The sequence below is a fragment of the Bison bison genome, unplaced genomic scaffold, assembly GCF_000754665.1.
Source record: "Bison bison bison isolate TAMUID 2011002044 unplaced genomic scaffold, Bison_UMD1.0 scf7180017864066, whole genome shotgun sequence".
NCBI lineage: Eukaryota > Metazoa > Chordata > Mammalia > Artiodactyla > Bovidae > Bison > Bison bison.
Window position 1 is genome coordinate 4493335 of NW_011494638.1, and position 22675 is coordinate 4516009.

The following is a 22675-nucleotide window of genomic DNA, read 5'->3' on the forward strand; positions in this document are numbered from 1 at the left end:
CGAACAGAGATCATTCTGTTGTTTTTGAGATTGCATCCAAGTACTGCATTTCAGACTCTTTTGTTGACCATGATGGCTACTCCATTTCTTTTGAGGGATTCCTGCTGGCATCTGAGTTAAATTCACCCATTCCAGTCCATTTGAGTTCGCTGATTCCTAGAATGTCGACATTCACTCTTGCCATCTCTTGTTTGACCACTTCCAATTTGCCTTGATTCATGGATCTGACATTCCAGGTTCCTATGCAATATTGCTCTTTACAGCATTGGACCTTGCTTCTATCACCAGTCATATCCACAGCTGGGTATTCTTTTTGCTTTGGCTCCATCCCTTCATTCTTTCTGGAGTTATTTCTCCACTGATCTCCAATAGCATATTGGGCACCTACTGACCTGGGGAGTTCCTCTTTCAGTATCCTATCATTTTGCCTTTTCATACTGTTCATGGGGTTCTCAAGGCAAGAATACTGAAGTGGTTTGCCATTCCCTTCTCCAGTGGACCACATTCTGTCAGATCTCTCCACCATGACCCGCCCATCTTGGGTTGCCCCACGGGCATGGCTTAGTTTCACTGAGTTAGACAAGGCTGTGGTCCTGGCGTGATTAGATTGACTAGTTTTCTGTGAGTATGGTTTCAGTGTGTTTGCCCTCTGATGCCCTCTTGCAACACCTACCGTCTTACTTGGGTTTCTCTTACCTTGGATGTGGCGTATCTCTTCACGGCTGCTCCAGCAAAGCACAGCCATTGCTGCTTACCTTGGACGAGGGGTATCTCCTCACCCTAATAATAATTCTTTAGAAAGGCCTAATAACTTGTCCATACTCAGGTTTCCCCAATTGTCTCAAAGATCCTTTTTCTGTTTATTTATTTTTTGGGTTTGTTCAAATCAAAATCCAAGCCAACCCACATACTGTATCTAGTTATTATTTATCTTAAGTCTCTTTCATTTTTTAAGTCTCCTCACACAGTTCCTCCCCCCTCCACCCTACTCCCCCTAACAAGGCACGGACTTGTAGAAATTACGACATATGACCCACAGGATGCCCCACATTCTGAATTTGACCAATTGCTTCCCCAAGATATCACTTATCTTGTTTCTTTTTCGTATTTCCTATAAAATGGTTGAAAGATCTAGAGCCTTGATTAAATGCTATATTTAGGAAAGAATAAACACATAAAAGGGGTTTCCTGGTGGCTCAGTGGTAAAGAACCTGCCTACCAATGCAGGAAACTTGGGTTTAATACCTGGGTTAGGAAGATCCCCTGGACAGGGAAATGGCAACCTAGTCTACTATTCCTGCCTGGGAAATCCCATGGACAGAAGAGGCTGGTAGGCTACAGTCCATGGGGTTGTAAAAGAGTCAGACATAACTGAGCAACTGAGTACGGCATGACAAGCACATAAAAAGATGTTCAATATCATTAAACATCAGGAAGTTCAATTTAAAACAATGATTTATCACTACATACATACTGGAATAGCAGCTAAAATGAAAAGTCGTAACAAAACCAAACACTGGTGAGAACCTAGATAATTCACACATTGCTGGGTGGTAATGTAAAATGGTACAGTCACTCTGAAAAATAGCTTTACAGTTTGTTATAAAGCTAACATGCAATTACAACTCAACAGCTGTATTCTTAAGCATTTATCCCAGAGAAATGAGAACACATATTTAAAAACCTATACCCAAAATGTTTATAGCAGATTTATTCAAAATAGCCAATTGAAAATACCCAGACATTCTTTAACAGGTGAAGGTCAAATAAACTGTGGTATATCCATACTACGGAACACTGCTCAGCAACAAAGAGGAATGAGCATTAATAGAAGCTACAATCTGGCTAAACCTCTAGAAATTTTGCTGAGTGAAAAAAATCCAATCTCAAAAGGTAGCATACTGTTTGATTCTATTTATATAATGTTCTTGGAACATGCTCTATTTTAAGGCTGAAACATAATTCACATAGCATTCAATTTGTATTTCACAATTCACAACTCAGCAGGTTTTTAGTATATTCACAGTGCTGCACATCCAAAACCACTGGCTAGTTTCAGAACTTTTTAAAGATAGACTATTATTTGGAGCAGTACTGAGTTCACAGCAAAACTGAGAACAGAGTTCCCATGTACACTATTCCCACACACATGCACAGTCCCCCTCACGATCAACATTCCACACCAGCGGGGAGATTTGCTACAATCAATAAACCCACACTGACACATCATCACCCAGGGTTCAGTTTACCTTACAGTTCAGTTTGGATGTTATATATTCTACGGGTTTGAACAAATGTACAATGATGTGTATCTACCATTACAGTATCATACAGAATTCCACCACCCTTAAAATCCTCTATGCTCTGCTTACTCATCCCTCACTCCTCAAAACTCCTGGCAACCACTAATCTTTACTATCTTCATTGTTTAATGTTTTTCAGAATGTCATATTGCTGAAATCATATGCCTTTTCAGATTGGCTTCTTTCACTTATTAATACACATTTAAGATTTTTCCATGTCTTTCCATGACTTGATAGCTCATTTCTTTTAGCACTGAATAATATTCTATTTTCTGGATTATTTCTTCATTCACCTACTGAAGGACATCTCGGTTGCTTACAGGTTTTGGCCAGTATAAGCAAAGCTGCCATAAACATCCACATGCAGGTTTTTGGGTAGATGTAAGCTTTTAACATTACAGAACATTTTTATCACCCCACAAGAGAAACCTCACAGCTGTTAGCAATCATCATTCCCTTTACCCCTCAACCATTAATCTATTTTCTAGCTGTGGGAATTTGCCTATTCTAGATATTTAAATGAAATCACTCAATACATGAGGCTTCTCTTGTGGCTCAGCTGGTAAAGAATCTGCCTGCAGTGCGGGAAACCTGGGTTCAATCCCTGAGTTGGGAAGATCCCTTGGAAAAGGGAAAGGCTACCCACTCCAGTATTCTAGCCTGGAGAATTCCATGGACTGTTTAGTCCATGGGGTCACAAAAAGTTGGACACAACTGAGCCACTTTCGGTCACATGCATTACATGGCCTCTTTGTGTTTGGCTTCTTTCATTTAGCGTAATGCTTCAAGGTTACCCATGCTATAGCACATATCAGTAATGCATACCTTTTTATGGTTGTATACTACTGTGCTGTATAGACACAACATATCTTATTTATCCATTCACAAACTGATGAGTATTTGGATTGTTTCCACTTATCTGGCTATCATGAATAATGCTGCAATATGAACATCTGTGTAAAAGTTTTTGTGTGGACATAGATTTTCAATTATCCTGGTCATATGCTTAGGAGTGGAACTGCTATGTAATAGAGTAACTATGTTTAACTTTTTAAGTAACTACCAAACTGCTGTGCACAGTCACTATACCATTTCACATTTCCATCCAAAATGTACAAGAGCTCCAACACTTTTTTTCCTCTTCTCCCCCAAATGTAGCACTCCTCATGGGTCTCAAGTGGTATCTCATTGTGGTTTTCATTTGCATCTCCCTAATGACTAATGATGCTGAGCAGTTTTTTGGGATATTGTTTATTTATATATATTCTTTGGAGTAATGGCTATTGAAATTCCTTCCTCATTAATTTTTTTTGTCTGTTTACTGATGAATTGAACATTGAACATTCCGTAAGTGACAAAATTATAGAAATAGAGAACATATTAGTGATTATTAGACTTAGGGATAAGATAGGGCCAGACAAGAAAGATATGGGTATGCTTATAAAAGGACATAATATGGGATCCCTGTGATCATGGAATGCTTTTGTTAGCCAAAGACTCCTGAGTGGAGAATTGGCTCCGCAGCTGACAGCAGCAGCAGTGAGGCTGGGGTGCTCTCTGCTCCTGGGTATCCGCCAACGTCGGCTCCAGCCTTCCCCAGACCCACTTCCAAGCCACAACAGCAGGGCCTTTTCCTTGATCCCTGGCTGCACATTGACTGACACCCGACAGCCAGTGAAGGTTTAAATGCTCAACGAAGATTATCAGTGGGACAGCCAGGGCACCAGGCACGTCATCCAGCTACACTGAGCAGCTGAAGGGTATGTCCCTGTTAGGTAGGGCCTGATGAAACGTGGTCCACTGGAGAAGGGAATGGCAAACTACAGTATACTTGCCTTGAGAACCCCATGAAGAGATGAAAAGGCAAAAAGATGTAACACCGAAAGATGAACCTCCCAGGTCAGTAGGTGTCCAATATACCACTGGGCAAGAGCAGAGAAATAGCTACAGAAAGAATGAAGGGGCTGAGTGAGAAATAACACCCAATTGTGGTTGTATCTGGTGATAAAAGCCAAGTCCGATGCTGTAAAGAACAATATTGCATAGGAATCTAGAATGTTAGGTTCATGAATTAAAATTGGATGTGGTCAAACAGGAGATAGCAAGAGTGAACATCAATATTTCATGAATCAGTGAACTAAAATGAACAGGAATGGGAGAATTTAATTCAGATGACTATTATATCTACTACTGTGGGCAAGACTCCCTGAGAAGGAATGGAGTAGCCCTCATAATCAACAAATGAGTCTGAAATGCAGTACTTGGGTACAATTTCAAAAATGACAGACTGATCTCTGCTCATTTTCAAGGCAAACCATTCGACATCACAGTAATTCAAGTCTATGCTGAAGAAGATGAAGTTGAATGGTTCTGAGAAGACCTACAAGACCTCCTAGAACTAACACCAAAAAAAAGATGTCCTTTTCATCATAGGGGACTGAAATACAAAAGTAAGAAGTCAAAAGATACCTGGACTAACAAGCAAGTTTGACCTTGGAGTACAAAATGAAGCAGGGCAAAGGCTAACCAAGTTTTACCAAAAGAATGCACTGGTCACAAACACTCTCTTCCAACAACACAAGAGATGACTTTACACATGGACATCACCAGATGGTACCAAAATCAGATTGATTATATTCTTTGCAGTCAAAATGGAGAAGCTCTATTCAGACAGCAAAAACAAGACCTGGAGCTGACTGTGGTTTATATAATCAGCTCCTTATTGAAAAATTCAGGCTCAAATTTAAGAAAGTAGGAAAAAATACTAGGGCATTCAAATATGATCTAAATCAAATTCCTTATGATTATACAGTGGAGGTGATGAATAGATTCAAGGGACTAGATCTGGCAGACATAGTGCTTGAAGAACTATGGACGGAGGTTCATAACATTGTACAGGAGGTGGTGACCAAAACCATCTCCAAGAAAAAGAAATGCAAGAAGGCAAAGTCTGAGGAGGCCTTACAAGTAGTTCAGAAAAGAAGAGAAGCAAAAGGCAAAGGAGAAAAGGAAAAACATTTCCAAGAGAATGTAGAGTTCCAAAGACTAGCAAGGAGAGATAAGAAAGCCTTCTTAAGTGAGTAACGGCAAAGAAAAAGAGGAAAACAACAGAATGGGAAAGACTAGAGATCTTTTTAAGAAAATTGGAAATACCAAAGGAAACTTTCATATAAAGGTAGGCACAATAAGGACAAAAATGGAAAGAACCTAACAGAAGCAGAAGAGATTAAAAAGCGGTGGCAAGAATACACAGAAGAATTGCACACAAAAAGCTCTTAATGACCCAGATAACCACAATGGTGTATTCACTCACCTAGAGCCAGACATCCTGGAGAACTGGACATGGAACAATGGACTGGTTCAAAATTGGGAAAGGAGTATGTCAAGGCTGTATACTGTCACCTTGCTTATTTAATTTATATGCAGAGTAAAAACATGTGAAATGCTGGGCTGGATGAATCACAAGCTGGAACCAAGACTGACAGGAGAAATATCAACAACCTCAGACATGCAGATGATACCACTTTAATGGCAGAAAGTGCTGCTGCTGCTGCTAAGTCACTTCAGTCGTGTCCGACTCTGTGCGACCCCATAGACGGCAGCCCACCAGGCTTCCCATCCCTGGGATTCTCCAGGCAAGAACACTGGAGTGGGTTGCCATTTCCTTCTCCAATGCATGAAAGTGAAAGTGAAGTCGCTCAATCGTGTCCAACTCTTAGCGACCCCATGGACTGCAGCCTACCAGGCTCCTCCGTCCATGGGATTTTCTAGGCAAAAGTACTGGAGTGGGGTGCCATTGCCTTCTCCGGGCAGAAAGTGAAGAGGAACTAAAGGTGAAAGGTGATAAAGGTGAAAGAGGCAAGTGAAAAAGCTGGATTAAAACTCAACATTCAAAAAAGTAATATCACAGCATCCGGTCCTATCACTTCATGGCAAACATATGGGGAAAATGTGGAAACAGTGTAATTTAATTTTCTTGGGCTCCAAAATCAACACAGACAGTGACTGCAGCCAAGAAATTAAAAGACACTCTTTCTTGGAAGAAAAGCTATGACAAACATAGATAGTGTATTAAAAAGCAGGGACATCACTTTGTCGACAAAGGTCTATATAGAGCTATACTTTTTCCAGTAGTCATATATGGATGTGAGTTGGACTACAAAGAAGGCTGAATACTGAAGAATTGATGCTTTCAAACTGTGGTGCTGGAGAAGAGTCTTGAGAGTCCCTTGGACAGCAAGGGGATCAAACCAGTCAATCCTAAAGGAAATCAACCCTGACAATTCATTGGAAGGAATGATGCTGAAGTTAAAACTCCAATACTTTGTCCACCTGATGCAAAGATCTGACTCACTGGAAAAGACCCTAATGCTGGGAAAGATTGAGGGCAAGAGGAGAAGGAGGTGCAGTTCCTGCACATCCACAAAACTGTAAAGAATGAATTTTATAGTACATGAATTTAAAAAGAAATCAACTAGCACATCCATACCATATACCACTACTTAATAATAAGGAGTAAACTACTGACACATCCAACAACTTAAATGCATCTCAGAGAGTGGAAGAAGATGGTGGAGGAGTAATCTCATCTCTCAGAAGACGAGATGGTTGGATGGCATCACTACCTCAATGGATATGAGTTTGAGCAAACTCTGGGAGATAGTGAAGGACAAGGCAGCCTGACATGATGCAGTTCATGGTAGTCAAGGAGTCGGACAGGACTTGGCAACTGAACAATGATGACGACACGTTATGAACTGTATAGAACTAAACCCACACACACAAAGTAAAACTTGGGAAATCTGAACGAGACTAGCATACAGTATCATTGTTGATATCTTGCTTGTCATATTGTATTATACTTTTCCAAGATGTACCACTGGGAGAAACTGGGTACAGGATACATATGATCTTTCTATATTATTTCTTATAACTGCATATGAATCTTTAATTATCTATATGAATATATAAATCTATCATCTCAATAAAAATTTCAATGAACAAAAAGCAACAACAAATACTGGTGAGGACACAAAGCAAATGGAATTCTTATACATTACTTAAGGACAAACAAAGTAGAGCAGTAACTCTGGGAAACGATTTGGCAGTTCCTTATAAAATGAAACTAACATATACCATTTGATCCAACCATCCTACTCTCAGGTATCTATCCAAGAGAAATGAAAATTTATGTTCATACAAAATTTATATTCAGTTTTATTCATATTAGCCCAAAGCGGGAAACAACTCAAACAACTTTAACCTGTGAATGGACAAACAAACTGTGGTACATCCATATAACACAATACTATTAGAGGCTTATATGGGTCAGTTGCTCAGTCATTTCCAATTCTTTACGACCGCATGGACTGTAGCCCACCAGGCTCCTCTGTCCATTGGGTTCTCCAGGTAAAAATACTGGAGTGGGTTGCCACTTGTACTCCAGAGGATCTCCCTGACCCAGGGATCAAACCCACATTTCTTGCATCTCCTTCACTAGCAGGTGAATTCTTTACCACTGTGTCACTTGGGAAGCCAGAACACGATTATACCATTCACCAATTAAAATGAGTGATTCATGAAACAACATAAAATCTTAAATTTGTTTGGCTAAGTGAAAGAAGTCAGACCCAAAAAGTGACATATTACATAATTGCATTTATATGTTAGTATGGAAAAGATAAATCTATTGGACAAAAAAGAAATCAATGGTTTCCAGGGACTGGGTGGGTGTGAGTGGTTGACTACAAAGGGGAAGCATGGGGACTGGGTGGGTGTGAGTGGTTGACTACAAAGGGGAAGCATGAAGGAAAGGAATGGAAAGGAATGCTTTGTATGACATTGTAATGGTGGAACCAGTAATTATCCATTTGCCAAAATCCACAGAACTGCACATCTATAGAACTGTACAGAATGAATTTTATAATATGCAAATTTTAAAAGAAATCAACTAGCACATCCATACCATATACCACTACTTAATAATGAGTAAACTACTGACACATCCAACAACTTAAATGAATCTCAGAGAGCAGAAGAAGATGGCAGGAGGAGTAAGACAGGGAGATTGCCAGCCTCCCCAGAGATACACCAAAAACTCATTGAGATCGGGAACAACTACAAAACAACCTCTTGACCCGAGGCCTCTGGGGGGAAGGGGGCAAGCTAACTTCCCTGGAATGAGGTAGGACAGAGAACAAAGACATAAAAACGGAAGAGATGGAGAACTTCAAGATGGGAGCTTGTGTCCCCAGGAAGGGAGGGGTCGTGAAGGAGGAAGAGTTTCCATGCACTGGGAAGCTCCCTCACAGGCTGGACCAAGGGGGAACTGCAGAATCTTGGAGAGCTGGGCAAAGTGGGGGACCTAGAGGGCAGAATTCAGAGAAGCTGCATTTCTCAGCCCATAAGCAGCTCACAGACCCTGGCCCCGACCAGACGACAGACTCAGGGAACCAAGAAGTTCACAGAAGTCCCGCGGCACATAACGTGGGTCCAAGGTGCCAAGAGAAGCGCACACAAACCTCGAGGTGCAGAGGGTTGGCCCGGGGTGCCGACAGAAAGGCTCACAAGTCCCGAGGTGCAGAGGGCGGGCTCAGGGTGTGGAAAGAAACCCACACAAGTCTCTGCGATGCAGAACGCAGGTTTGGAGAGCTGAGAAAAACGCCATGCAAGCCCCTGCCTAGCAAGCATCAGCCTGCAGTGCAGGGCAGGACCAGGGTACAGAAGCTTCAGCAAAAATTAAAGGGACAAGTAGGGGCCTGGCAGCAGTGAGGATACGCTGAGGGCCACTTCGACATGGCTGCAGAAACAGACATGTCTAACACTGCCAAAGCCAGGAGGGCTGTCCAACGTCATACTGAATCCACAGACGCCCCAAAACCAACTACTAGACACTCTGCTGCCCTGCAGAGAGATGAGATCCAGCTCCATCAACCAGAACACAGGCACAAGTCCCCCTAACCAGGAAACCACCACAGGACACTAATTCAACCCCATCCACAGGGGCACGCTCCACAACTAAGAACTATGAACTTGAGAATTTTCTTTTTTTTTTTTTGTCCTTTAAAGTCACATTGTTTATTTCTCCTACATATTTCTATCTTTATGTTAGCCTTTTGTGGTGCTCTGGAATTTTTCTCTTGTTAAAAAAATTTTTTAAGATTTTTTTCCTTCTTTTGTGATTTTTTTTTACTTTGTCTTAGTTCTGTTTTTCTTATTGTTCTTTACCTGCTGTAGCTATTCCTGAATATATATAAATCTTTTTCACATACGTCTATTTATCTTTGCTTTTCTGTTTTTTAACTTCCTCTTCCATCCATTCCTTTTCTCTTTCTCTTTTTTTCCTTCAGTCTTTCTTTTTTCACCATGTAAGTTAAATTGTTGTATTCTCTTTGCTACATTCCCCAGTTGGCACTCTGCTCAGGCTCCAGTTTTCTGGACTGAGTGTTAGTGAGCTCTACTTTTAATTGGCTGATATCACTTTTGGTTTCCTTTGTTCACAAAGTCAATCTCCTGTACTCTCTTTTCTTTAGAATACTTTGGCTATTTATCTCTGTGTGTGTAAGAGTGTGTAAATGCTCCATTATTTTTGTAATTACATGTCTGATATTGTACCGACCATCTATCTTTCATTTCATGTCATGTTTTGCTTTTGTTTTGGTGTGTTTGCTTTAACCCCTTTTAATACTATGACAAAAAACGTAGGGATCCCCTGTAAGATCACACCTGAACCATTGAGGTGAGAGCACTGGGTCCAGACTGCCAGAGAACTCCTAACCCCAAGGGTATTAATTACTGAGCACTTCAACACCTGGACACAAAGTCTGGTATCACGTAGCTGTTGGCAGCATCCTCTGCAGGACACTTTACCCACACAACAAGCAAGACAAAAACACAAAAACAATCACCAGCATACAGAGTCCCACAGACACTCCGAAATATACCTCATACAGCCCTGCCCATCTAAGGAAAAAAAACTCACCTCCTCCCACTAGAACACGGGTACAAATAAGTCTAAAAAGAAGTCCACACAAACCACTGAAGCAACCTTTCCCTCTGAGGGCAAAAACCAAGGGCAGAAGGAATATAACCCTAAAAGTTGGGGAAAGGAGACCTCAAACTGAGTAAGTTAGAAAGTAAACAAATAAATAAAAAGAGAAATATAGCACAAATGAAGGAACAAGGTAGAAACTCACAAGACCAAATAAACGAAGAGGAAATAAGCAAACTACCTGAAAAAGAATTCAGAATAATGAGAGTAAAGATGTTCCAAGCTTTGAAAGTAGAATGAAGAAAATAAAAGAAACCATCAACACAATTAATACAATTACCAAGTACATAGAAGAAATAAAGAATAAGTAAACAGAGATGAATAGCACAATTATTGAAATTAGAAATACTCTAGGAGGAATCAATAGTACAATAACTGAGGCAGAAGAACAGATAAGTGAGCTGTAAAAGAGAATGGTGGAAATACTGCTGAAGAATAGAATAAAGGACAAGGAACAAAAAGAAACTGAAGATAGACTCAAGAGACCTTTGGGACAATATTAAACACACCAACATTTGAGTTATATGGGTCCCAGAAGAAGACAAAGAGAAAGGAACTGAGAACATTTTTGAAGAGATTATGGGTGAAAACTTCCCCACCATGGGAAAGGAAACAGTCAATCAAGTCCAAGATGTGCAGAGTCCTTTAACAGAATAAACCTAAGGAGAGACATATTGAGACACATACTAATCAAGCTAACATAGATTAAACACAAAGAAAGAATTTTAAAAGCAGCAAAGGAAAGAAACAAGTAACATACAATGGAAAACCCATACAATTAACAGGAGATCTTTTAGCAGAAACTCTGCAGGCCAGAAGGGAACAGCAGGATATATTTAAAGTACTGCAAGAAAAAAGATCTACAACCAAGATATTCTACCCAGCAAGGATCTCACTCAAAATGGATGGAGAAACCTAAAGCTTCACAGATAAGCAAAAATTAAGAATTTAGTACCACCAACCAGCTTTACAACAAATACTAAAGGGACTTATATAGGCAGCAAACACAAGAGAAAGGAAAGACCTACAAAAACAAACCCAAAACAATTAAGAAATGCCAACAGGAACATATATATGAATAATTACTTTAAACGTAAACAGATTAAATGCACCAACCAAAAGATACAGACTGGTTGAATGGATATAAAAACAAGACCCATATATTTGCTGCCTACAAGAGACCCACTTCAGACCTACAGACACACACAGACTGAAAGTGAAAGGATGGAAAAAGATACTCCATGCAAACAGAAATCAAAAAGAAGCTGGAGTGGCAATTCTTATTTCAGACGAAGTAGACTTTAAAATAAAGAATATTATGAGCAATAAAGAAGGATACTACATAATGATCAAGGGATCAATCCAAGAAGAAGACATAACAATTTTAAATATTTATGCATCCAACAGGAGCACCTCAATATAAGGCAAATACTAACAAACATACGAGGGGAAATCAACAGTAACACAATAACAGTAGGGTACTTTAACACCCTACTTTCACCAATAGACAGAGCATCAAAACAGAAAATCAATAAGGAAATACAAACCTTAAATGAAATATTAGACCAAATGGACCTAATTGCTATCTTCAGGACTTTCCATCCAAATGCAGAAGAATACATTTTCTTCTCAAATGCACATGGAACATTCTCTAGGACAGACCACATCTTGAGCCACAAATCAAGCAGCAGTAAATTTAAGAAAATTGAAATCATATTAAGCATCTTCTCTGATCATAATGCTATGAGACTAGATATCAACTACAGGGGGAAAAAAAACCTGCAAAAAACACAAACACATGAAGATTAAACAATACACTACTAAATAACAAAGAGGTTAACCAAAAATAAGAAGAGAAATCAAAAGATTCCTAGAAACAAATGACACGGAAAACAGGATGGCCCAAAACCTATGGGATACAGCAAAAGCAGTTCTAAGAGGGAAGTTTATAGCAATACAATCCTATCTCAAGAAACAAGAAAAACATCAAATAGATTGCTCTACATCTAAAGCAGCTGGAAAAAGAAGAAGAAAAAAAACCCCAAAGTTGCAAAAGGAAACAAATCATAAAGATCAGAGCAGAAATAAATGAAAAAGAAATGAAGGAAACGATAGTAAAGATTAATAAAACTAAAAGCTGGTTCTTTGAGAAGATAAACAAAATTGACAAACCATTAGCCAGACCTATCAAGGAAAAAGGGGAGAAAAATCAACAAGATTAGAAATGAAAAAGGAGAGGTTACAATAGACAACACAGAAATATAATGGATCATAAGAGAGTACTATGAGCAACTGTATGTTAATAAAATGGGACAACCTAGAGGAAATGGACAGATTCTTAGACATGTTCAAGCTTCCAAGACTGAACCAGGAGGAAACAGAAATTATGAAGAAGCCAATTACAAACGCTGAAATTGAAACTGTGATTAAAAATCTCCCAAAAAACAAAAGCCCAGGGCCAGACAGGGGAATTCTATCAAACATTTAGACGACAGCTAATGTTTTTTTTTTTTGAAACTCTTCCCAAAAATTGCAGAGGAAGGAATACTTCCAAACTCATTCTACGAGGCCACAATCACTGATACAAAAACCAAACAAAGATATCATGAAAAAAGAAAAGTACAGGCCAATATCACTGATGAATATAGATGCAAAAATCCTCATCAAAATTCTAGCAAAAAGAATTTAACAACACATTAAAAAGATTATAGACCATGATCAAGTCAGGTTTATCCCAGGTATGCAAGGATTCTTCAATATATGCATTATTGCATATATGTTATGTTTAACATATTAAACATATTTACAAATTAACAAATTAAAAGATAAAAACCATATGATAACCTCCAGCAGAAAAACCTTTTGACAAAATTCAGCACCCATTTATGATAAAAACTCTTCAAAAAATGGACATAGAAGGAATCTACCTTAGCCTAATAAAGGCCATATACAACAAACCCAGAGCAAACATTATTCTCAATGGGAAGAAACTGAAAGCATTCCTTCTGAGATCAGGAACAAGACAAAGATGCCCACTCTTGCCACAATTATTCAACAGTTTTGGAAGTCCTAGCCACAGCAATCTGAGACAAGAAAGAAATAAAAGGAATCCAGATTGGAAAGGAAGAAGTAAAACTCTATTTGCATGACATGATACTGTATGTAGAAAACCCTAAAGATACTACCAGAAAATTACTGGAACTAATCAGTGAATTTAGTAAAGTCGCAGGATACAAAATCAATACACAGAAATCACTTGCATTCCTATATACTAACAACTGAAAAATCAGAAAGAGAAATTAAGGAATCAATCCCATTTACAATTGCAACTAAAAAAAATCCACAAACAAGTGCTGGAGAGGGTGTGGAGAAAATGGAACCCTCCTACACTGCTGTTGGGAATGTAAACTGATACAGCCACTATGGAAGACAGTCTGGAGATCCCTTAAAAAACTAGGGGTAAAACCACCACAGGGCTTCCCTGATAGCTCAGTTGGTAAAGAATCCACCTACAATGCAGGAGACCCCAGTTCAATTCCTGGGTCGGGAAGATCTGCTGGAGAAGGGACAAGCTACCCACTTCAGTATTCTTGGGCTTCCCTTGTGGCTCAGCTGGTAAAGAATCCACCTGCAATGTGGGAGACATGGGTTCGATCCCTGGGTTGGGAAGATCCCCTGGAGAAGGGAAAGGCTACCCACTCGAGTATTCTGGCTTGGAAAATTCCATAGACTGTATATGTACAGTCCATGAGGTCACAAAGAGTCAGACACGACTGAGCGACTTTCACTTTTCACTTTTCAAAAACCACCATATGTACCAGCAATATCATTTCTAGGCATATACCCTGAAGAAACCAAAACTGAAAAAGAGACATATTCCCCAATGTTCATTGCAGTACTATTTACAATAAAAAAAACACAGAATCAACCTAGACGTCTATTGACAGATGAATGGATAAAGAAGCTGTGATACGTATATACAATGGAATATTACTCAGCCATCAAAAGGAACACATTTAAGTCAATTCTAATGAGGTAGACAAACCTAGAGCCTATTATACAGAGTGAAGTAAGTCAAAAAGAGAAATATAAATATCATATACTGACACATACATATGGAATCTAGAAAGATGGTACTGATGAATTTATTTTCAGGACAGCAATGGAGAAACCGACATAGAGAATAGACCTATGGACACGGGGGAAGGGAAGAAGGGAGAGTATGGAGAGAGTAACATGGAAACTTACAAAACCATCTGTAAAATGGATATCCAACAGGAATTTGCTATATGACTCAGGGAACTCCAACAGGGGCTCTGTAACAATCTAGAAGAGTGGGATGCGGAGGGAAATGGGAGGAGGTTCAGGAAGGGGGCATGGGTATACCTATAGCTGATTCTTGTTGACGTTTGACAGAAAACAACAAAATTCTGTAAAGCAATTATCCTTCAATTAAAACATAGTGTCCCCCCCCAAAAAAGCAGCAGCAGCTATGGCACATATGTATCATGGAATATTACTCAGCCATAAAAGGAACACATTTGAGTCAGTTCTAATGAGGTGGATGAACCTAGAACCTATTATGCAGAGTAAAGTAATGTAAGTAAGAAAGAGAAAAATATCATATATTAATACATATATATGGAATCTAGAAGGATGGTATTGATCAATCTGTTCGCACAGCAGCACTGGAGACTGCTTACATAGAGAACACTGGAGATGCAGATATAGAGAACATACTTAAGGATAAGGGTGAGGTAGAAGAGGGAGAGGGTTAGATAAACGGAGAGAGCAACATGGATTCATATACACTAACACATGTAAATAGGTAGCCAACAGGAATTTGCTGTATGACTCGGGGAACTCAAACTGGGGCCCTGTAATAACCTAGAGGGATGGGAATGGGTGGGAGACGGGAGGGAGACTCAAGACGGAGGGGACATACACCAATGATTACTAGTATGACAAATCAAACCAATACTGTAAACCAATCATCAAAAATAAATATTTTAAAAAATGAATCTCAAGAGCATGATGTGCAATAAAAACAGCCTATTCAAAAGTGACAGACATATGATTCCATATATATATGTAATCACACACTACTGTTTACACAACATTTTTTAAATAACATTCTTGAAATAACAAAATTATAAAGATGGAAAACAAATTAGTGATTGCTGGCATAGTGGGGATTGAAGGAAGAGTATGACTATAATGGGGGATCATGAATGAGGTCGTGGTGGGGATGGAATAGCTCTGTTTCTTGAATGAGGTGATGGTTGCATAAACGTACACCTTTGATAAAATGACACAAAAGTACATAAGCATAATGCAGCAATGTCACTTTCCAGGATTTGATATTGTAGTACAGTTATAAAAGATGTAATCAATGAAAGAAACTGTTCAGGGGCCAGTGGACAGTACTCCATACTATCTTTGCCCCTTCCCAAGGATTTATAACTAGTTCAACATTTAAAGAAATATATATATATGAATCAGATGTGGGGAGAACAATGAATGTTGACTATCACAAATTAATTGTATTAAAAAATAATCACAAAATAAATAAAAATTAATCAAATAACCACAATGAAGTAGATAGGCAGGAGTGGACCAAAATAACTGTAAAAAAGTGTTTGACAAAGCAAAAGACACAAAGAACTGTACCCAAATCTATAATATAGTAAGTAAATTTGTTGTTCACAAGGGTGCAGATTACCAATTCTGAAACTATGTGTATTCTGGAGTTGAAAGGATAAGTAAATATATTACAGATAATGAGAGCCAGATTTCTTTTTGTTGGGAGAATGCAATTACAAATAAATAACAAAAGGGGAAAGACAAAAGTGAGCCCTGGAGAGGCAGACTGGAGTCAGCAGTACCAACACAGACTCATGGCTTGTTTTATTAATAAATATGTGCAGATAGACACAGACGTAAATGTAAACACAGATGTGTGTGTATGGTTATTTTCTAGTTCTTTCCCCTTAGAGTGTTACACTAATAATGAGCACATCTATCATTCAGACCTTGGTTTCTAAATATCATTCTCCAATGAAAAGAACCAAGTCTCCTTAGAGAACTGGCTGATTCCAAGGCAAGGAAAGAATAAGCTGAGTCTGGAACACGTTCTGGTGCCAGAAAGCAAGTAACCTTCATGTGTAGAGAAGGGTCATGTGGCAGGGAATGTCAGCAACCTCTGGGAGATGAAAACTTCAGTCTTACAACTACAAGAACACGAACTCTGCTGAGTAAGTGAGCTGAGAAGAGGCCCCAAGTTCCATATGAGAATGCATCCCAGGCAACACCTCGATTTTAGCCTTGTGAGACCAAGCAGACAATCCAGCTACACCAGGTCTGGACTTCTGACCAACAAGAATTGTGAGGTAACAAATGGGTGGTGTTTCAAGCTGCGAAATTTGTGGCAATTTGACACACAGCAACAGAAAAACTAATGTAACAACAACAAAAAAAACTATAGTATTCAAAATAGTCAAGGTCAGCAAAGGCAAGAAAAAGGGAGGAATTCTCATAGAATGGAGGAGACTAAGACTGGTGGAGACTAAAGAGACCTGACAACTAAATGAAACTTGTGATCTTGGAACACAAAAAAGATGTCAGTGGAAAAACTGATGAAATCTGAATAAATCTCACAATTCAGTTAACAGTATTGTGCCAAGGCTAATTTCTTCATTTTGATAATTGTTCTATGATTATGTTAGACATTAACATAAAGGGAACTCAGGTTAAGGGGATACAGGATTTTTTCATACTATTGTTGCAACTATTCCATAAGCCTAACTTTATCTCAGAAAGTTAAAAATACACCTATTTCCAAGTTCTGTCTGCTGAAAAGACCTGGAATCAATATAATAATAAGCATATCTAACATTCAGAATAATAAGCATATCTAAACCCAACCTGTCTCTAAATATTATTTCCACTAAAAAACAATAGAATTCCTTAGTACAATGGTCAATTCCAGGTATAAATAAAGAAATTTATAAGATGAGCCTTGTATTAGTTTTCCAGAGAAACAGAAACAATATAATAGGGAATCAGCTCAAGCAGTTTTGGAAATGGGCAAGTCCCAAGACCTGCAGGGTGAGTTGGAAAGCTGGATGAGGACAGCCAGTTAGTTTAGTTCTAGTCTAAGTTCAAAGGCCGGAGAGCCAGTGGTGTAGCTCCTGTCAGAAGGATTTTAGGCTTGAGACTTGAGCTGATATTTCAGTCCAAGTGTGAAGACAGGAAAAATGTTAATAATCCAGCTGGAAGGCAATCAGAGAGGAGCAATTTCCTCTCACTTGGCTTTTTTGTTCTGATAGGCCTTCAGTGATTGGATGAAGCTCACCCACACTAGGGGGGAAATCTGCTTTACCCAATTTACTAATTTAAACGTTAAGCTCATCTAAAAACACCCAAAATAATATTTGACCAAATATCTGGGCACTCCATGGCCCAGTCCAGTTGACACATAAAATTAACCAACCCTAGTACTCCTGCCTGGAAAATCTCACGGACAGAGGAGCCTGGAAGGCTGCAGTCCATGGGGTCACTGAGGGTCGGACCGACTGAGGGACTTCACTTTCACTTTTTACTTTCATGCATTGGAGAAGGAAATGGCAACCCACTCCAGTGTTCTTGCCTGGAGAATCCCAGGGACGGGGGAGCCTGGTGGGCTGTCGTCTATGGGGTCACACAGAGTCGGACACGACTGAAGTGACTTAGCAGCAGCAGCAGCAGGCTGTAACATTTTGTTCTGACAAAAAGCAAGGAAGCTACCACAGATAAGGAAGTCTTGTCAAAAGGACACAGAGCAACAAAAAGGCATCTACTGGCCAAAGGTAGAACAATTTGAGCATGAAAATGAATAATAAATACAATTAATTCAAGTATATGAAGACCCATGAGTCCACAGAGATAATTTTAAAAAGAGAAAAAGTCCAAAGCTAAAGAAAACAAAATTTTAAAAAACAACACAGGCATACACCAATGGAAGTAACTAGGAACCAATTCTTACTCTGATAATTAACTATTGATCTCCCTTTCAAGTAAAAATTGTATTTTAGTGTACTAAATTACCCTTTGTTGTTGTTTTTAAACAACGAAATTTAAAAATCAGTGTTTCGCAACCCCTAATAAAGGAAAAAGGTTAATTGATGAAACCACAGATTCAAGTTCCTCTGTTTACAACAGAGGAACCAGGTTGTCTCTCTAAATCCACTGATCAACATTAGCACCAGCTAGTGGATTACAGTATCAAGGATAGCACCACCATGGAGTGATTGCCAAAAAGTTGTACATAAATCTATTATGAGATAGTTGATATGAGTTTGAGCAAGCTCCACGAGTTGGTGATGGACAGGGAAGCCTGGTGTGCTACAGTCCATGGGGTTGCAAAGAGTCGGACATGACTGAGCAACTGAACTGAAATCTAATCATGCCTTTAGGGCTAACTTTCATTTAAAGGAAATATAAGAGATAGAGGAACAAAGTAAAGGAACTACTGAGAAAGCAAACAAATAAATACAGAAAGTGGGATATCCTATTAAACAACTGACCAAGCAAGTTAAACACATGTTAAAAACAAGTTAAGAACATGAAGTTAAAGAAATAAAGTACAAGGGAAGGGCTGTTTTTGAACCTTGTTTGGATCTTGACTGAATTGTAAAATCTGTCTTTTAACACAATCACAGAAATTTGACTATGGAATGGTATTAAATGATGCCTAGAATTTATTTATTGATAATTTTATTAGGTAAGATAGTGGCACTTTGCTGCTATGTTTAAAAAAATCCATATTTTATAAGATGTATACTGAAGTATGCAAGAGAGACTTGATACAATACCTGGGATTTTCTTAAAAACTAAAGAAAAAATAAGAATAAAAAGAACGGGAGAAAAAAATCTAATCCCTAAGAATATTCTTGCCCAGGGTTAAAAAGTCATGTCTAAGAGTCTGAAATTTGAAACTCAGAAGGAGGAATACCACTTTTAAAAGTTGTTTTTGCCATTCCCTATATCTTGAGAAACCTATATGCAGGTCAGGAAGCAACAGTTAGAACTGGACATGGAACAACAGACTGGTTCCAAATAGGAAAAGGGGTACATCAAGGCTGTATATTGTCACCCTGCTTATTTAACTTCTATGCAGAGTACATCATGAGAAACGCTGGACTGGAAGAAGCACAAGCTGGAATCAAGATTGCCGGGAGAAATGTCAATAACCTCAGACATGCAGATGAGACCACCCTTATGGCAGAAAGTGAAGAGGAACTCAAAAGCCTCTTGATGAAAGTGAAAGAGAAGAGTGAAAAAGATGGCTTAAAGCTCAACATGAAAACTAAGATCATGGCATCTGGTCCCATCACTTCATGGGAAATAGTTAGGGAAACAGTGGAAACAGTGTCAGACTTTATATTTTTGGGCTCCAAAATCACTGCAGATGGTGACTGCAGCCATGAAATTAAAAGATGCTTACTCCTTGGAAGGAAAGTTATGACCAACCTAGATAGCATATTCAAAAGCAGAGACATTACTTTCCCAACAAAGGTCCGTCTAGTCAACGTCTGTTTTTCCAGTGGTCATGTATGGATGTGAGAGTTGGACTGTGAAGAAAGCTGAGCGCCAAAGAATTGATGCTTTTGAATTGTGGTGTTGGATAAGACTCTTGAGAGTCCCTTGGACTGCAAGGAGATCCAACCAGTCCATTCTGAAGGAGATCAGCTCTGGGATTTCTTTGGAAGGAATGATGCTAAAGCTGAAACTCCAGTACTTTGGCCACCTCATGCAAAGAGTTGACTCATTGGAAAAGACTCTGATGCTGGGAGGGATTGGGGGCAGGAGAAGGGGACGACAAAGGATGAGATGGCTGGGTGGCATCACCGACTCGATGGACGTGAGTGTGAGTGAACTCCGGGAGTTGGTGATGGACAGGGAGGCCTGGCGTGCTGCAATTCATGGAGTCGAAAAGAGCTGGACACAACTGAGCGACTGAACTGAACTGATATCTTACAAAAATGTTGACCATACAGCAGACACTAAAAGAATACATAAATATCAGATACCTTTTTCACATTTATAAGAACTCCTTTATTTTCTTGTTGGTTTCCCTTTTTCTACCTCCCTCATCTTCTAAAATATTCAGAAAAATCCACTCAAAAGCTATCTCCAAACTTTAGTAGTTACATACTTATGTATTACACCATAATTCTTTCTTTTTTTGGGGGGGAAGCATTTTTTGGCATCCTAGTTCCCCAACCAGGGATCAAATCCATGTAGTTCCAGACAAAGTAAATTCATAGCTAATATATGTGTTCATTTTCTACCACTTAAAATACATGTTTAATATCTGTAAATTCAAAACAGGTGTTCTTAAATTTTTGTCTTTAGAATTTTATGGAAGGCAAAGAACTAGACTTAAACCATGGAAGTCAGTAATTAGAGATTTCATATTTAAAAGGAAAAAAAAAAAATCCTGAGTGCTTACTCTTCCAGGCACTATTCTAAGAGCTTTGCCTATGTTAATTATTAAAACAGTACTAACTGATTATTTAAACAATCCTATGACATAGGTACTATTATTATTCTTATTTTCTCAATGAGGCAGACAAAGTAAAAGCAACTTACTCAAGGTTCCATAGCTAACATATCCAGTACCAGGACTCAAAGGCACCAGTCTAGCTCCAAAACCTCAGCTTTTTACCACTACACTGGGCTGACTCACAGGGAGGCATCCTTTGCCTGATGCTTATCCTATCTGCTCCATTCCAGTATTAACAGTTGGCTTTCATTGTTTCCAAAGAGAAAATGAAGAGAAAAATGATGTGAAAATGAATAGTAAAACTTACCTTTTGAATGGCCTCTTCCATATCCAGCTCAAATTGTTCATCCTGTAATAATCTGAGGAACCTTTTGCGCTCAGCCCGGTCATCATTCTCGTTCTGCACCATTTGGTCCCTGGTTTGATTCTGTAGCCTTTGTAGTGCCTCGACATGCAATTTTTTGCAATAGTTTATATCTACTAATTTCTGATGCCTTTCACTGAAGCTCAAAGTTCTCCTTATGGAAGCCTAAAATGGAGAAGGGAAAACAAAACAAAAAAAAGCATACTTTGGTATTCCAGGATCTAATTTGTAAAAATACATTGATGTAGCCCCAGAAACAAATGAAACTGTAATAAATGAAAGGCGTTTGGCTTCCTCTCCAAATTCAGAGACATAACAAAAAAGCAATGTGGTAGATTAAAAAAAAATTTTTTTAAGATGTATTAATGAAGCAGGTACTATTTGTGTTCCCCATCTTATAGATGAGGCATGGAAAGTTAAAACAACTTGACTCAGGTTTCCTCAGCCAATAAACAGCCATATTAGAATTCTAAGACGCGCAGCTGAGTTCTACATATCCAGCTCTTTACCGCTAACTTCATTCCATCCTCTCCTCCTTCCCCCTTGGCCGTGAAGTGCGGTTCAAAAGCTGCTCACGTGTTCCCAATACACATTAAATAAGTCAACCCATATTTATTCATTCGCTCTCTTCTGGAGCTTTATTTCCACTCATTTGTTCAGCAGTTCTTAAACATCTCCCAAATTTCCAGAAACGTGGGAAGCAAAATTTTTTGCCGGGCAGATCTAAAGAGGGGCGGGGCGGGGCAGCCAGCACGCGCGTCGCTTAAATACCAGCACCTGAGGTCTCTGAGATACGATTTTCCCATTTAATTCTCAGATTAGGCACTTCAAATCCTTTTTTAGAAGCAGGCTGGCTCTAAACTAGAATTAAATCAATATACAACCGAGTCGTTTCGGCAATGCTTACCATCTCGGCAGACGAAACTCCCCTTCTCTCTCTCGGGCGGCTACAACCTCCAGCGGCAAACCTAAACACCAGCAGGGCTCTCTGGTGTCTACGCGGTTTCCCAGCAACCGCCACCACGGAGTGCCCGCTCGAACCTTGACTACGCGCAGTGTCGCAGCTTCCCATTGGACGCAGCAGCACCCAATCAGTACTGAGCTTCTTGAGAGGCTGGCAGGGAGGGCTACTCCACAGGTTTAAAGGAGGCAGGCGGGAGTTCCAAATGTATCATGGTGCAAGACCTTTGCAGTCTGTTAGGAGCCCAAGATTCCCCTCAAGGGACGAAGTGTGGGCTTAGTGGAGTTTGGAACCAAGTTGAAATGTAGAAACTGTTAACTGAGAAATACGGCAAACTCCTATGTAAGACAATGCGGGAGATCTGGGTTCAACCCCTGGGTTGGGAAGATCCCCTGGAGGAGGGCATGGCAACCCACTCCAGTATTCTTGCCTGGAGAATCCTCATGGACAT

General features: G+C 39.4%; 1 protein-coding gene across 1 annotated transcript in view; it reads right to left on the reverse strand.

Moving 5' to 3' along the window:
* MNS1 (meiosis-specific nuclear structural 1) overlaps positions 1-22292 on the reverse strand; it is an 86088-nt gene extending 63796 nt beyond the window's left edge. Inside the window, exons 1-2 of the mRNA XM_010836789.1 lie at positions 22171-22292; positions 21207-21428 (exon numbers count right to left, since the gene is read on the reverse strand). Of these exons, the coding sequence (XP_010835091.1) occupies positions 21207-21428; positions 22171-22173 (225 nt within the window). The 5' untranslated portion in view covers positions 22174-22292. The remainder of the gene's footprint in view (positions 1-21206; positions 21429-22170) is intronic.
* Between the last annotated feature and the right edge of the window lie 383 nt (positions 22293-22675).